Genomic DNA, 18,479 nt, shown 5'->3' with positions numbered 1-18,479 from the left:
AAACAAATACAAAAATTGTATTCACCAAATATATCAGAAGACCCTCACTAGGACAAGATCCACAAAGAGGTGATTGAACAAAGAATTACATTAACATAGAAATGATTGAAAAGAGAAAGAAAAGTAAAACTTAAACATGAGAAAAGTGAGTGAGGAAGAGAGATTAATTCTCAAGTTAGTGTTATCCTATATCCTATATTAATTACATATTAAAGACATCAAAATCAAAACCTTAAATTTCAATAATTCATATTTTAGATTAAAGAAATTGATGGTTCTACTCGATTAATTTATTTAATATTTTCAATAAAAATATATTATTTTTGTCATAAAATATGCTATTACACAAATTCAAACCAAGCATACTCTTGTCATTTAATATGATTTAAATCTATCTTTTACTATTATTTAATGAGTATATTTCCAACAAAAATATATTATATCCTCCCACCAACAATTATACTCTCTCCGTCCAATTGAAAGGTTACCATTTTTCATTTTCGTTCATCCCAAAATAAGGTTATCATTTCCTAATTTAGTAATTGTACTACATACTTAACATAATAAATACTCTTTCAACTTACAATATATTACATAAATGTCATTTCTTTTATATTCCACTATATTAATAGGGATTATTTTGTATTTTTTACCATAATCCAATATAATACTAATATTAAAAAACCTGACGGAGAAAGTATTAAAATATCATTTAAATTAAGATTCGAATCAAAACAAAACCAACACCTGGAGTTGCCCTAAAATTACACAAACGTAATTCCAAAACAATCTCATACACCATTTATTAACGAAAAATATATATAAACATCACAAAATCCACCAACATAAAGCATTACAACCTTAACACCATCGATCAAAACACAAGACAAAATAGAAATCAAAATCAAGCTCCTTGGACTTCCTCAGCCTCATCAACATTTTCTTGCGACGCCTCTTCGAGGGACTTCCCCTTCGGCTCCGGCACGGCCAACGTGCACAACATCCCGATCGCATTAATGCACCCCAAAACGATCAACGACGCCTTGATGCCGATGCCGGGAGGGTATCCGGCGTCCGTCTTTGTCTTGTCCGTCGACTGCGACGCGTAGAGGAATCCATAGGCCCCTACAATTGCCCCGGCCTTCCCGGCTGCGGCTGATATCCCATGGCACGTGGACCTCAGCCGTGCCGGGAAAATCTCGGCTGGCACCACGAAAGTTGTGGCGTTGGGCCCAAAGTTGGCGAAGAAGAAAGTGAAGGCGTACATTACGACGAAGCCGATGCGGTGCTCGCTTTTCTTCCAGTGGTCGTAGGGAATGGCGATGGCGAACATGAACACCGTCATGAAGAAGAATCCTACTAGCTGGATCCAGAACCGGCCGATTTTGTCGATGAACGCCACCGTGAACCAGTAGCCGGGCACCGTGCTGCATAGGGCGATCAAGGTTTGAGCCCTTGCGATTCGGAACACCTGTCGAAAGTTTCATTAGAGTTTTTACGTGTTTTCGGAGTTGTTCGTTGTTGTATTCTTTTCAAAATTTCTACTATTCAGTATTCATGATTTCCTATAAAATTATACTCTGTATGTGTCTGCCTCATTTACTTTTTGTGTCATTATAGTTAACATTGAAAATATTATTATATTTGTATAATTTTTTATACAAATATTATTATAATAGTATTATAAGACACTAATAGAAGTATTTTTGTCAATTTATTTTGATTTATATATAATAATTAATATTAAAATATCAAACGCATACAAAATAAATTGGACCGTAAGAGCCAGACGAAGAAGGTAGTATTATTTCTTTAATAAAGTATCGTATTCAAAACTATAACTAATAAAAAGAACTAACATAATTGTTAATTCCATAGATGGGCTAAGAGTTTGTTTGCTTTGTACTTTTAAATAAACTTTTACAATGTTGAGTTGTACTATTTTTAATAAAAATAGATGGCTTTTTTTTAATAAAATATTATATTAAAAAATATTTAAAAATAAATAAATAAAAGACTTAAACTTAAATACAAATCAAACAAATCCAAAATTCTATCGGTTTGTAGTTTGGTTTGGATTTTAAGATATTTATTATTTTTCTTGGAAACTTTCAATCTGATATCAATTTTTTAATTTGAAATATTAACTTATAAATTAAATTTTTATTTAAAATATTAAATCAAATAATATTTCAATTTAAATTTATTTATTCTCAAACTTGTACTATTCTAATTCAAATTTATTGAAATTTCAGTATAACATTGAAAAGTGAATATACTTATTAGTGTAAAAATATTAATTTAGGATTTGTTTGTCCTAATCTTTTTTTACCCGATACGATACTCAATATATATATATTATATATAATATTATCGTACCAAAAGTCGACAATTAATATAAAATATTATTTTTAATATTCTATACCTCCCATTAAAAGAAATATTTAAATTAAAATACTAAACAAACAAACTCTAATTTTTTTAAAGAACATTTATCAACTTTTTGCGATGAAAATTGGAAGTTATATATAAATATAATAAGGTAGAATAATTCATGTTTTAAGTTCAGATAATTTTGTTTGACTAAATTGTTTATAATAATCATCTATCTGAGAATTCGGCTCAATATCATCTGTGATTTTAAAATTGCACAAGGCTCCATGGTATTTTTTAAAAAAATATTGTACAGAATTTTTTTAAAATTAAATGAGATATTTTTGTATTTTTGAAAATATTGCATAAAATTATTTGAAAAAATAAAATAGAATAAAATTATGCAATGTTTTAAAAGTATAGAAAAATCTCACCCAAATATTTAAATCCTAAAAAAAATAATGCAAAATTTTCAAATCATAAGACGTCATAACTAATTTTGTCATTATGTTTGTCAAGCAAAACATTTATTAAACTTAAATTGTATCGAAATTTACTGGATTATTTCAACATTATTCAAACATCTACTTCAAATATTTATAGGCTATAGCATGGATTATTATTATTATAGAACACTGAACCATGGTAAAATAATTCATATTCTTTCATCATTCAAATCTATGTTCACTTCCCTGTTTAATTGTTATTGAAAAATATTCTCGTTTCTGTTTTAAGTAAAAAATTATTATATTTTTGTACTTTTTTTACTATAAAAGAAAAAAATAACAATTATTATTCACTTTTATTAAAATCAATGTTCGATCAAATGAGCATATATTTGCATGACAGAGGGAGCACTAATCAAACTCCTCCGTTGCACTCCCAACTACTCCAATAATAATAATAATAATTTTGATAAGCAACCAAAGCATGTAAGCATAAAAATTTATAATACGACCAATAATTTATGTAGTCAACTGCAAAAGCATAAAATAATGAATAAAGTAATATAGCATATGGTATTATATAGTAAAATATTAACGTACCTTAAAATCACGAATTATTTAATATTAAAAATGTTTTTAAATTAATAAAAGTATTTTTATTTTTATTTTTAATTTGTACTGCGTGTTACTGTAATAAATTAATATTCAAATATTTATGTGCAATACACAATAATATCTTCTTTTGGGAAAGGAGGAGTTTTTATTTATTATCTTACATAATTTTCAATATTCTCTCAAATCCTAATTCATTTACAGTATTATATTTTTGTACACCTATCAAAAATACATATTATATTTTTTCATATTTTATAAAATAGATTATTAGTATTAATCATATATATTCATTTATTTATCAATAATATATGTAATTTTTTATTGTCTATAATATATATATATATATGGTACTTTTCTTAAAATATAGTTCTCAAAAGATTTCGATTAAATATATGACATTTATTTTAAATGAATCCAAAAATCGTCTCATTCATACAATTTAAAACATTTTCAAAATCAAATGGTTTGTCCTTTTCCTATTTAGTTTTGTGTTTTAATTTTGGTTTAAAATTGATTTAATTTAATTTAATATTATAAGAGATCATAAGCATTATAACAAAATAAAAATAACATAGCCAAAATATATTCTCCAAGTTTGTAAAAGTATTTGAGTTTTTTTTTTTCTTTTCTTGTATAATCCTTACAAATGTTAAAATTATTTATTTATTTTGTAAAATATCATATATATATATATATAATTACTGATTAAATCCAAAATACAAGCACAAAGCTAAATAAAAAGAGAGCCTATGCATATATTTATATAAAATAATTATTTTAGAGTTAAAAATAATTTAAGTTGTTTTTTTTTTTTTGAGTTTTATTATAAATTTTTATTATTTAAATTCTTTTTTTTTTTCTAAAAAAATATCAAATCAAATCATTATTTTTTTTAATACTATTACACTACAAATTTTTATTTTATTCAAAATATCACATTAATATCTATTTATATCACTTTATACCACTATTCAAATTAAATTTTTTACTATTAAAAAATTCAACCCAAAAAATCCACACACACAAACAAACACATTATTTGGGTTTATACTAGTGTATCTCCTTGCTCAAGAACATTAAATTCAACTTAAATTTTGGTATCTATGGATTTTAATTTCATAATTACCTAAATTACCCTAAAATTATTTAAAAATCCGTTCCCTATTTAAAAACAACAACAATAACAATAATAATAATAATAATAATATATAATCAGACTCGATCATCGGTCCCATTAACATACCCTATCTTCTATCCCCACACACATAATACATATGTGTATATATTAGTGTATATATACACACATTATGTGTGTGAAGATAGAGGGATAGAGTTTATTTTTCAGAAAGAAATCTTATGAATATACAAATAACTTAATTGTAATAAACTCATAGAGTAATTGAAAACGGTTCGAACAAATACCTCTCCGACTGCGCTCATGGTCTCGGCCTTAGGGATCCACCCGATGTTCGACAAAACGTCCTTTTGGAACAAATTCTGGCTATAGAAAGCAATGTCCAAAAGAAACCACGTCGACGTTGTCCCAAACAAATGCAGCCCATGCCGCCGCACGAATTCCCTCGAAAACAACCCGAAATTATTCGACTTCCGGTCGGCAATTCGTGCGACCTTCTCCTCCTCCGCCTCCACCTCCACATTCAAAACTTTCGCCATATCCTGCGCCGCCTGCTTCGCATTTTTTGCAACGAGCGCTGTGTACCGCGCCGTCTCCGGCATTTTCATCCGCCAATAAAACGTCAGGGCTGCCGGGAGCGCCCCGAACATCAGCACGATCCGCCAGACGTAATCGGCCTGCGGCACGAGGGACGCGGCCGGGTTCGCCTTGTACGACGGCGCCGGGTACGCGTGCTCGAACGCAGAGGACACGATCAACGAGATAATCCCGCTGAACAAAATCCCGAACCCCTGCATCGCGAACACGGCGGCGATGAACGCGCCGCGGGTCTTCTTGTTCGCGTACTCGGACATGATCGTCGCCGAGAGCGGGTAGTCGCCGCCGATGCCGAACCCGAGCCAGAAGCGGAAGAAGCAGAGGGTGACGAGGACGCCCTTCGGCTCTCCGCCGAACGACAGGCCGGAGGCGACGGAGCAGACGATCATCATGATTAAGGTGATGCCATAAACTTTTTTGCGGCCCATTTTGTCGCCGAGCCAGCCGAAGAAGAGCTGGCCGAGGAGAGTTCCAACGAGGGCGACTCCGGTGACCGACGACGAGATTCCCGGCGGCAGAGTCCCCGGCTTGGGGGCGCCGGCCTTGGTGTAATAAATGCGGCCGAGGAGCTTGGCGACGATGGAGATGCTGAAGAGATCGTAGGCGTCGGTGAAGAAGCCCATTCCGGCGACGACGATCGCCGTGAAATGGTAGAACTGGACTTTGGCGACGTCGAGTGTACGGAGGACCTGGAGCTCGTCTCTCGCCATGGATGTGTGATTTCGGATTGGGATTCTGCTGCAACTGATCGATCGATTTTGTTATATTAATTAATTAATTAATTGATTGATGTTGGGGTGAAATTGTTGTGTGTATATATATAATGGCGGAGGGAAGGCCTGCCAGAATAAGCTCCGGCATATAATGAGGATATACCCTGGATTGGATTAGGAAAGTCAGCTGGTTGACTTTCCTTCATTATCAGCATATCTTCTTGTCACAATGACGACCAGCTCGCACAATTTGGCTGCAAATTCGTATATAATTAAACATGTTGTCGATGATCATATATAGGGTTGGCAGAGACGGATGACGTGGGGTCGGGTTCAAGTTTAGGTTAGCTGTAAACGGATTACAAAACCCTTAAACCTGAACATGACTCATTTACTTAAATGAGTTGATATTTGCAACCTTAAGGTGACTTTTTATCAATCGGATCAACCTGAATATGATTTGTATAATCCATTTAAGTCTAAAATTTATAAATTTTAATTTAAAACTACAATTTTTATTAAAAATTTTCAAATGCATAATATATATACATATTAAAGCAAAATATTATTTATTCATATTATGAAATCGCTATTCAAGAGTTGAATTAACAAACACTGCGTAATAATACATATTATTTTTTAATTTTTAATTTTTATAAAATTTGTCATAAATATTGAATTTTATTGATAAAATTTAAAATAATATTAATTAAATAGGCTAAGCATCAGGTCAAAATATAGACATTAACCTGACTCATTTAATTAAATAGGTTTAACCAAATTATTAATTGGATCAAAAATCTCAACCCAAATTCAACCATTTGAAGTCAAGTTAGGTTCGGATATATATATATATATATAGGAAATTGTAATGACAGAGGATATAAAAGATATGTTAGAGTTTATTGTGTAAAACATATTTACATATATGCATATGTATTGTATTGGCGGAACTGGATGTGAGTAGATGGGGCTAATTTTAAAATTTCTGAAATGATACAATTTATTTATTATAAAATAATTTTATTTTTTGAAATATCATATTTTAAAAATTTTACAAAATAATAAACTACAACAATCTTAACTACTATTTCAATATTTATTTCGGTATTATTTAAAATTGATAAGTACTCTCTCCGTTCCAAACATGGTGAAACATTTGGTTTTGGCACAGATTTTTTAGGTGGGTAGTATTAAGTAGGATAATTTAAAAATTAGGTGATGTGATGGAGAGAGAAATATATGTTTTATTTTTTTATTTGGATGATGTGAGGGGATAAAGTGTGGGGTAGAGATTAAGTATAATTAATTATTTTCTATTTTGAAAATATTGCAGAGTGTTTAAGACGTACCAAAAAGAAAATATTGGAGGGTGTTTAGGACGAAGGGAGTATTTTTTTATTAAAAAAAAAAATTATTTAAGAGAAATTGTGGAAAATTGTTCCATTCTCTTACTTGTTTTGTTGAGGTATCTTCTAATTTTTTTTTATTAAATATTAATTTTTAATTTAAAATATATCACATGAAAATATTCAAATTAATTGTTTTTTATTGGACCATATTATGCATTTTGTTATACACATAGCACCTACGAAGGAAGGTGCTACGTATTCGATATGTATACTTTTTTTCATTCCTTCGTGTTGAGGTTTTGTTTGCCTATAAATATATGTTGAATGAAACGAATGGAAAGACATTACATTTCAATTTCATTCATTCGCATTTAATTTCCTCCTGTATGCTGCATTAAATTCTCTCGCATTTGCTTCCTGCGCAATTCATATATACATATATACTATCATTATCTATATTATATTATATACTTATACATACATACACATACTACATATATATATATACTTTATATTATATAATATATATTATATACAATATATAAAATAGTGGTTAGCGGTAGAAGTAATTAATATTTCTATTGGCTAATCCTATAATAATATCACAACACATTTATCCTTTTTGCAAAATGAAAAATTGGGTGTGTTTGGTTGGAGTTTAATTTTTTTAAGATTTTATAATACTCCATCCGTCTCATTTTACCGTATCCAAATTTTTATTTTCGTTTGTCCACTTATCCTATTATTTTCTTTTTTAAAAAAATGAATTATACATTTTAATCTCATTTAAAATATTTTAATTTATAATTTTTAAATTTTAATTAGACTAATAAGTTATTTTAATCTTAATCTAAAATTATTTTTATTATATGATAATTATTTTTACTAATACATTCTTAATTATTTACTAATTATACAATTTCTAAATTCTCGTATCTACAGTAAATAGGACACCGTAGCCGGAACGGAAAAATATTTATTATATATATTTTAAAAATATATCAAATTAAATATCTTTTTATTAATTTTTATATTATATTAAAAATTATTTTATATTCAAACTCAAAATTTTACTATTTAAAATTTAAATTCAAAATTCGAACTTCCAACTAAACACATCCTATAAATTCTTTGTTGTGACGGATTTGGTTGATAATCGAATAACAAATAGAAAATGTAAAGAAGACACAAATTTACGTGGTTCACTAAAAACGAGTTTGGTACCTCCACAGACAGAAACATATAACAGATTTTATTGCAGGATTTCAGTCGCTTTGGCGCATCCCCTGGTCGTATGGTAGCATGTTAGAATTGGAATACATGCCTATTTATAACATAAGTCTATGCCAATAATATCCAAATCATATATCTAAATCTAGGATATCACTACAAAAAATTATCACTTTCGTAACGAGGTTTTTTCGTTCCTAAATTCACTTTTTCTGTTACTAATGATATTAGAGACGGAATTATGTTAGCTACGTGAACTTTAAGAACGAAATTCCGTTACAAATATACTATTTTTTTTGTAGTGTATGATATCTAATATCCAAATCATATCTCTAGGATATAATACCTAATATCCAAATCATATCCCTATATTCAAGGCATATCAACAAATCTCCACCTTGACTTGAATCCCACTTCCAAATGCATCATTACAATGCCAGATGAACAAGTGGCAAACTAGCTTTAAGGCATCTTCACCTTGACTTGAATCCCACTTCCAGATGCATCATTACGATGCCAGATAAACAAGTGGTAAACTAGCTTCAAGCATCTCCACTTTGACTTGAATCCCACTTCCAAATGCATCTTTACAATGCCAGAAGGCAAACTAGCTTCAAGACATCTCCACATTGACTTGAATTCTATTTTTAAATGCATCATTATAATGCTAGATGAACAAGTGGCAAACTAGTTTCAAAGCATCTCCACCTTGACTTGAATCTCACTTTCAGATGCATCATTACAATGCCAGAGAACAAGTGACAAATGAATCTCACTTCCAAATGCATCATTAGAATGCCAGATGAATAAGTGGCAAACTAGCTTCAAGGCATCTTCACATTGACTTGAAACCCACTTCTAGATGCATCATTACGATGCCAGATAAACAAGTGGTAAACTAGCTTCAAGCATCTCCACATTGACTTGAATTCCACTTCCAGATGCATCGTTACGATGTCACATGACAGACTCTTCCATTATGCCTCAGATTTGCCCATCGGTTTTCCAGATAGCGGCGACCATAAACCCTACTGCTTCAGCAAAGATCGCATCTTGATTTGCCATAAGCCAAAATTATTCCTCTCGGTGAATTTTTCAATCTTTACGTTGAAAGCAGACATTGTTGATCGACTTATGAAACCCTAACAGTGCGGAAATAAACAAAACCCTGATCGAAACGACCAAACTCTGATACCAGTTTGTTGTAACGGATAAAAGTTGATGATTGAATAATAAACAAAAACGTAAAGAAGACACAGATTTACGTGGTTCAACAAAAACGAGTAGCCTACCTCCACGGACAGAAATGGATAACATATTTTATTGCAGGATTTCAACCGTTTGGTCGCATGGCAACATGTTTGAATGAGAATACATGTCTATTTATAACATAAGTCTATATCAACAATATCCAAATCATATATCTAAATCTAGGATATGATATCTAATATCCAAATCATATCTCTAGATATACATAATACCTAATATTTAAATCATATCACTAGATTCAAGGCATATCAACATTCTTTGTGAATTTCTTATGAAGTTTGAAAAAAAAAAATCAAAATACTAAGATAACAATAATAATTTTTGTGAAGTTTGAAAAAAAAAATCAAAATGCTAAAATAATATAATAATAATAATTTTTTGTAAAGTTCTTATGAAGTTTGAACAAAAATATTCAAAATACTAAAATAATAACAATAACAATAATCATAATAATTTTTTTCTTTAAAAAATAAATATTTGATGAAAAAAAAAATTGAATGTAACAAAAGGTTATTATAGTATAATAATTTTTTTGAACAAAACATTTCAGCAGTGCTGTAATTTTTGAACTATAAATGTAACAAATTAGAGATTATTTAGAAACAAAAATTGGCAGTTTCGTACGGAATAGAGAGCGGAACATGTTTGGATTCTTACAAACAGAACAGCGTCGGGCGGCATTTCTGACAGCATATATATATATATATATATATATAATTTACTGTCTCTGACTGTCTGTCGGTATGCGGGCGGGCGTTCCACTACATCACTTGGAAATTAATTGCTAATTAATGTGCTTATATAATTACTATTTAATTAATATTAATATATAATCATTATTGATTACTTAATTAATTAATTGAGTATTTCAGTATGAGAAGCAACCCACATAGTGACCCAGGAAGGCAGGTTGGGTTGAGATTGAAGATTGAGATTGAGAAGAGAAGACAAATGCATGGATATAATTTAGGACATCAATTTATTAAGTATTTAATTACAAGAGATATTTATTATTATTAAGGGTTGATGATGGATACAAACAAGACCAATTTCTTATATTAATTTATTAACTAACTCCAAGTACAAACAGATTATGCAATTGTATGGAAATACCTGACTTTGGACTCTCTTAATTACGTGGGGCCCAATAACCGCGTGCCTACTAGGGTTGGGATATTATTCTTGCCAGTGCCGGGACCTCGACACCAACTAGCACATCCGTTTCTCGGAGCTCCGGGACTGGTGTTGGGTTTGAGGTTTCGATAGTAATCGCTTCCGGCTGAGGGAAAGGTTTCGATAATAAATGGACTCACTGTGCAACCGATTCTAGGTTAAGTTATTTAATTACTTTTATTATAATAAAAAATAAATAAATACTTTTAATGAAAATAATAAAAAAAATATTTTAAATTAGGGCGAAAAAAAATACATAATTCAGTTAATTTTTTTTTTTTAATATATATGTTCCATATATTTTTATCTTTTAAAAGAAGTTATATATTTTAATTATATTTTATATTTAATAACTTATAATTGCTTAATTTTAATTAAATTAATTAATTATTTTAATTTTAATTTATAATTTTTTTTATTAATATTAGGGCAAAAAACAATACATAATTTAGTTAGATTTTTTTCTTTCTTTTTTTTTTATTGTGTTCATGTTACTGTAAATGCAATAATTTTATAAAAAATATATCAGCGAAAATAATTAATCAATTAATTTAAATAAAATTTTAAAAAATTCTAAATTAAATAATTTAAATAAAATTAAAGTGTTTAACTATATTAAGAAAATAAAAATATAAAATATGAGTCACGAATATAAATAACGAGAGTAACTTTACAATGTCATTAATTCGTTTTTCAAATTTTTTTCTTTTTATTAAAAACAAAGAGTATACAATTATTTGATTATATATATATAAAGAAAAAAAAAAATAAAAGCTTCAACATGATTTACTTGCCTCTAAAACCATAATTTTAATTACTTTATTCGTCCGTCTCTAGGGGTTACATTTATCTTTTGCATAATTGCATTTAATATTAAAAATATCGTTATATTTATATAATTCTTTATACAAATGTCATTCTATTAGTATTATAAGACATTAATGGAAATATTTTTAGAATTTCTTTTTATTTGTACTATATTTTTATATAATAATTGATATTCAAATATCAACGAAAAAAAAACAAATGAGATCCTTAGAATTGGACGGATGTAATATTATATTATAAAAAATTACACAATAGTTATGATTGTATTAGAGAGGAAGAAATGGCTTGAGCTGCCAGTCGTCTGCAAAGTTTCGTTGAAGCTTTTATCCTTTTTACTTCTATAATCAAACGATTGTGTATTTATATATATATATATATATATTATATATAAAAGTCTGATAAAGAAATAATGACTATCGTAAAATTTATCAATTTATATGACTATTGTGTAATTTTTTATAATATAATGAATAAAAATCATAGTGTCAATGATAAGTTATGGCTTTTTTTTTTTTTTTATGAATTTGAAAAGAAAAAATGATTTGAATTTGATATAAAAATAATATTTGATAAAATATTTTGTAAAATAAAAAAAATATATATATATTTTTAAAAATATAGAATTCAAATAGTAAATTTTGGAGCAGCAAACTCCATGGAACAAAGGTCCAGAGTGAATTATGTAAGTCAAACATGAGAGGGGTTTTCTTGAGAGGTGATCAGCACCAGGGAGTTGGCTTGAATAAATCATTCTCACAAATTCAACTTTGCGGCGGTATCGTAATAATTATAAATAAAAAATAAATATATAAATAAATTAATAACCTTGCATCAGCAAGTTTACTTGTACCATTAGTGGTTGAATAGTCAGTTTATTTTTTTTAATTATTTAAATGAAATATTTTTAATAAAAAATAATATAATTACATAATAAAAAATTAAACTTGAGTTCACTTGATTTTGATTTAAGTTCAAATATTGATCTAAATTTAATTTAAATAATATTTTAAAAAATAAAATAATATTTCATTCGTTTCTTATTAATTTTTATTTTTATTTTGGTCTGTTCAATAAAGTATCAATTTTTTTTTTAATTTTTTTTTAGTAATTTTACTATTTACCTAATATTACAAATATCCTTTCAAATTTACAATATATTACAGAAATGTCATTACCTTTCTATTATACAATACTAATAAGGTTAGTTTAGTTTTTTTACTTTTATTTCTGCTACATCCCAATATAATGCCAATATTTTTAAAACTCGGTGCGAAAAATAAATAGATAGATAGATATGAGACGGAAGGGGGGGATATATATTAATCAGTTAAGTGATTTGAGGTATTTTCATACAACACAAACGATACAAAAACATTGTTAGTAAAATGGGTATTGCGAGAAGTAAATCTACTGTGAAACTGAGTCGATGATGAATCATCTTTCCGAAAATTAGATACATCATGGTAGTGCCTCTGGTGGTCGGCGTTCTAACTTAAAAGATAAAATGATTTCCGTCTCTGATGAGAGTGATACCTCATATCGTCGAAGCTCCGACGAACAAAACGAGAGAGAAACTGAACGGGGAAGGTTGCCAGAAAGCTAGAAGAGAGAAGAGAATGAGGAGATAATGTTGTCGGTTTATGTAAAATGAAGGGGACCATTTATATAAGCGTCTCAACTCGGCCAAAATAACAGGAGATCAATTATGATAATAATTACGACCTTAATTACTTATGTAATTGATTATAAATTCAAACTTTCTATTTGAAGCGGTCATAATTGGTTATACTAACAAACTTTCTGTTTGTGATGATCGTAATTTATTCTAATATCAAACCTTCTATTTGGAAAAAATTGTAATTTATTCTAATGGCAAACATTCCATTTGAGATTATAATAAATCCATCCAATGGATAATATTTTATCCAAATAACACTGCGACTTAGGCCATATACCTGGGTTTAACTTAGGGCTACACAATTTGGTTTGTCTCGAGACATGCAAAATAGCCAAAAATATTAACCAAACCGAAAATATTTATTTATTTCATCCAAATTAATCTAATTAATTTTGTTCACCGGTCTGTCAAATTTTCATTCACCAATTAATCGGTTGCATAAATAACCGATTATCCAACAAATTCCTTACATTAGTGTAAATGCCCATAAAAGGACATAAACCCAGCTCAAACCCTGTGAGACATTGACACATCTAGACATGTAACTTGTGGTTTTAAACATTCCATAATCAATCTTACAGAGTGTACTGGTGGCACAGTTGATGTGATGCATTGAAATGTTCCATCTTTATGTGCACTTAGTCAATAATATTGACGTACCCCTATCGCAGTCTCAACTTTGTTCTCATGTTTTGATCCATTTCGGCCATGAATCTCGTCTTTGGATTCATAAGTGTTTCATTCGAAGCGGCCCACACTTCAAACTTATATAGGTAAACATATCTAAAGGTATCTAACTCACACCTTTAGGATCATTAAGAGTCATTGACTCAACCTCACCACTTTTGCACATTATAACACCTATTGCTTTTCAGGAAATTGTAATTGAGTGTTTGTGTCGGACTTTCACAGCTTGGTTATCCCATTTAACCAAGACTTGGGATTTCCAAGTGATTTGGTTGGGTTACTACTGTAATTGTCTCTATCTTGTGGATTTCAAATCCATTTCCTTTAGCAGTTTATACATTTGATATCTCTGCAACCCTTTGGTTAGGGATCCGCTAAGTTTTTTTTTTTTTTTTTTTATTGACTTTACATATTCAAATTTCAAAACCCCACAGGTGATCAAATGCCTTACAAAGTTATGTCTACGTCGGATATGTCGGGATTTACAGTTGTAGATTCCATTATTAGCCATTGCCATTGCAGCTTGACTGTCGCAGTGAATCATCACGGAAGGTACTGGTTTTGTCCAGTATGAAATATCATCCATAAGGTTCCTCAGCCATTCGGCTTCCTCGCCAGCTTTGTTCAAAGCGATAAACTCTTATTCCATTGTGGACCGTGCAATGCACGTCTATTTTGTGAATTTCTATGAAAAAACTACTCCTCCAATTGTAAATTCATATCCAATTGTAGACAGTGAGTCTTTTGCATCGGATATCTAGTTGGCATCGCAGTACCCTTTGAGTACCGCTGGATATTTCGCGTAGTGTATTGCCAAACTTCAGAGTAAATTTAAGATAACATAAGACTCTTACTAGCGCTTTCGAGTGTTCATGACTGGAGTTACTAGCGTATCGACTCAACGTGTTTACAGGGCAAACCATGTCAGGTCTTGTGCAGTTTGTTAAGTAAATTAGGCTTCCAATAATTTTGACATAGTTTTCTTGAGCTACGGAATCTCCCCTATTCTTGTTAGTTTTATGTGACCTAATCTACAATGCCATAAATCAGAACATTAGATCAAGTACGAAGAAGAAACAACATTTTTAATAGAATAAAAATCATTTTTGGTCCCATTCAATATCATAATTATCAATTTTGGTCATATTAAAAAAAAATTATCAATTTTAATCCCACTCAAATGAAAATTTATCAATTTTAGTCCCAAAATAGTTGATTGGGCTTGAACACGGCCGTGTTGGCTTAAACACGGCCGTGTTCAAGCCCAGTCAACCATTTTGAGACTAAAATTGATAAATAAACACGGCCGTGTTGGATGACTCAGAAGGTGATCGGGCATCCCAGGCAGCCAACATGGCCGTGTTGATTACCTTCACTTCTGAACACGGCCGTGTTCCTGCCCATGTTCCTGCCCGTGTTTTGAACACAACCATATTTCTGCCCATGTTCTCAACACAGCCATGTTCTAGGTCATGTTCCTGCCCATGTTCTCAACACAACCATGTTATAGGCCATGTTCACGACTATGTTTTCAATATAATCATATTGTAGGTCATATTTATTATTATTTTCATTTTTTGGTTAAAGTTATTTGATATATATATTTATAATTCAACAAAAATATTTTTTACAATCATTTCATAATATAAAAATAATCAATTTTAATATTTTAAAAATATATAAAAATAATAATATATTAATATATATTTTTTAAAATCATCATTATATATATCTTAAAAAATTTATAGTAAAAATTTTAAAATATTATTTTAAATTAATTACTTCTATAAATTATAAATTAAATTTATTATTCAAAATAATATTTTAAAATAATACTCCCTCCGTCCCACGTTGGATGCCTGGGTCACTGTAGACACGATAATTTATGATAAGTATAATTAGTAGATAACTATGATTAAGATAACTCATTAGTTTAATTAAAAATTTTTTAAAAAAAATCAAAAATAGTGTGTAATTATTTTTCAAAAAAGGAAAGTGACATAGGATGTGGGACGGAGAAACGGCAATGTGGAGATGGTAAGTGGAACGGAGGGAGTATTATTAAAAATATATTAATATATTATTATTTTAATATATTTTTAAAATATTAAAAATTGATTATTTTTTATATTATGAAATAATTGTAAAAAATATTTTTGTTGAATTATAAATATATATATCAAATAATTTTAACCAAAAAATAAAAATAATAATAAATATGACCTACAATATGATTATATTGAAAACATGGTCGTGAACATGGCCTAGAACATGGCTGTATTAAGAACATGGGCAGGAACATGGCTGTGTTGAGAACATGGGCAGGAACATGGTTGTGTTCAGAACACGGGGCAGGAATACGGTCGTGTTCAGAAGTGCAGGGTAATCAACACGGCCGTGTTCAGAAGTGCAGGGTAATCAACACGGCCGTGTTGGCTGCCTGGGATGACCAATCACCTTCTGAGTCATCCAACACGGCCGTGTTCAGTCCCAGTCAACCATCTTGGGACTAACATTGATAAATTTTCATTTGAGTGAGACCAAAATTGATAATTTGTTTTGAATAGGACCAAAATTAATAATTATGATATTGAATGAGACCAAAAATGATTTTTGCTCTTTTTAATATTAGTAGGTGGTGTTCGGCGCACGACCATTACATTCAACTTGAACAACCTATTTGTAGTATAACCCCTAGCTAGGAACATATCGTGTTTTATTATATAAATTTATTTACTACAAAGACAAGTTTAAAACCATGCCTAACTAGCAGCGATCTAGAGACGAGAATTTTCCGAATGTCTAGCACATGCAGGACATCCTTCAGGGTTAGTTGTTTGTCAAAGGTCATCTTCAGCACCACGTTCCCTATGCCTTGGACCTCAGAAGTTGCGTAATTTCCCATGTGCAGCTTCCTCCCTTCAGTCTCCTTGTAGGTCAAGAAGTTTGTTTTGTTGGAGCAAACATGACAGGTTGCTCAAGTGTCAACATACCAAACTTTCTGACTTTTCACATTATTTGTATTGTACAAAACAACGAGAAGGTCGTCACTATTGAGGTCACGATGAGTCTAATGGCTCGTCTCGACAAGTTGGGAACTCAACTTCTTCTTTTTTGGTGCTTTACAGTCCTTAACTTGGTGTCCTGTTTTACCACAGTTAAAACAGTTACCTATAAACTTGGATTGTGTGGCTTTGTTCTTGTCCATTTGAATTGGGCATGTACGTTTCTTGGAGAGATCTTCGACCAAGTTGGCTTTAGCAATATCTCCGCCTTTAGCCTTGTGCTGCTTTTTGCTGTCCTCTTCATTCCTGATTCGAACAATCAGAGATCTTCAAGCCCCGCTTGCTTTAGCTCATGCTTCAGCCCGTGCTTGATGTTGCTCCAACTCGGGCGCAATTTCTCAATCATCACACTCATGATGAACTTTATTGGCAGTGGCATCTCCTTGTCGATAAAAAAGTGGACAATGTGTTGAAATTCTTCCACTTATTCAATGACAGACTTTCCATATACCATTTTATAGTCCATAAACCGGGCAGCAACAAACATTTTAGACCCAACATTATCAGACTTATATTTTTTCTCAAGGGCATCCCACAACCTTTTCACTCTCTTTATTTTACAATATATATTATAACAAGAGTTATAAAGGCTACATAATATGGTATTTCTTGTCATGTAGTCTCCATGTGCCCACGATGCATAATTTGCATGCATCTGCTGATCCGCATCAGGCTCTGGGGTAGTTGGGCCATCGTGCAACACGAATATAGAAAATCCAATTGCAGTCAGCCAGAAGAGCATCTTCTCATTCCACCTCTTAAAGTCTACTTTAATGAATGGTTGTAGGACTGGTACATGGGGCATCATCCGTGGGCCAAGTCCAGAACCAACAGTTTAGGCTGCAAACGTAGTAGATGGTGCGGCCAAAAACCTAGAAAAGCACCCACATCCACCTGGGGCAGATCCAGAAAATACAGGGCTACCCATAAAGGAAATTGGCCCAAATAAGGGAGTAGCAACTCCGACGGTAACTCTGGCAAATATTCCGGTGGCGGCTTCGGCAACTGTTTCGGCGGCAGTAACGGCAGCTCCGCCAACTTCTCCGACGGCAGCTCCAGTGGCGGCTCTGAAGACTGTTCCAGTAGCGGATCCGGCAGCGATTACAGAGACCCCTCCGGTGAAGGTGACTTCTGTAGGAGTTAACATTCTCGCAAAGTAGTATATAATTTTTTATTGTTAGTAAAATGGGTATTGCAAAAATTAAGTCTACCGTGAAACCAAGTCGATGATGAATCTTCTTTCCGAAAATTAGATACGCCTCGGTAGTGCCTCTGGTGGCCGGCGTTTGAACCCAAAGATAAAAAAAACTTTCGTCTC

General features: G+C 31.0%; 1 protein-coding gene across 1 annotated transcript; it reads right to left on the bottom strand.

The window, feature by feature from the left end:
• Nucleotides 1-714: 714 nt before the first annotated feature.
• On the bottom strand, nt 715-6,101 carry LOC127247535 (low affinity inorganic phosphate transporter 3-like). Its single transcript, XM_051269416.1, has 2 exons — nt 4,857-6,101; nt 715-1,471 (listed from the first exon to the last, which is right to left on the bottom strand). The coding sequence occupies exons 1-2, from the start codon at nt 5,874-5,876 to the stop codon at nt 905-907; spliced, it is 1,587 nt and encodes a 528-aa protein (XP_051125373.1). The 5' UTR covers nt 5,877-6,101; the 3' UTR covers nt 715-904.
• Between the last annotated feature and the right edge of the window lie 12,378 nt (nt 6,102-18,479).

This window comes from Andrographis paniculata, unplaced genomic scaffold, assembly GCF_009805555.1.
Source record: "Andrographis paniculata isolate CXL003 unplaced genomic scaffold, ASM980555v1 Contig11END, whole genome shotgun sequence".
Classification (NCBI taxonomy): Eukaryota; Viridiplantae; Streptophyta; class Magnoliopsida; order Lamiales; family Acanthaceae; genus Andrographis; species Andrographis paniculata.
The sequence above is the reverse complement of the archived record's forward strand: the minus strand, read 5'-3'. Positions and strand labels throughout refer to the sequence as shown.

What these genes read in the sequence shown, in the direction of transcription:
- LOC127247535 (XM_051269416.1), bottom strand. Translation starts at nt 5,876, where the DNA reads ATGGCGAGAGACGAGCTCCAGGTCCTCCGTACACTCGACGTCGCCAAA. An exon ending in CCATGAGCGCAGTCGGAGAG is followed by an intron (nt 1,472 to 4,856) that starts GTATTTGTTCGA and finishes AACTTTCGACAG; the next exon opens with GTGTTCCGAATCGCAAGGGC.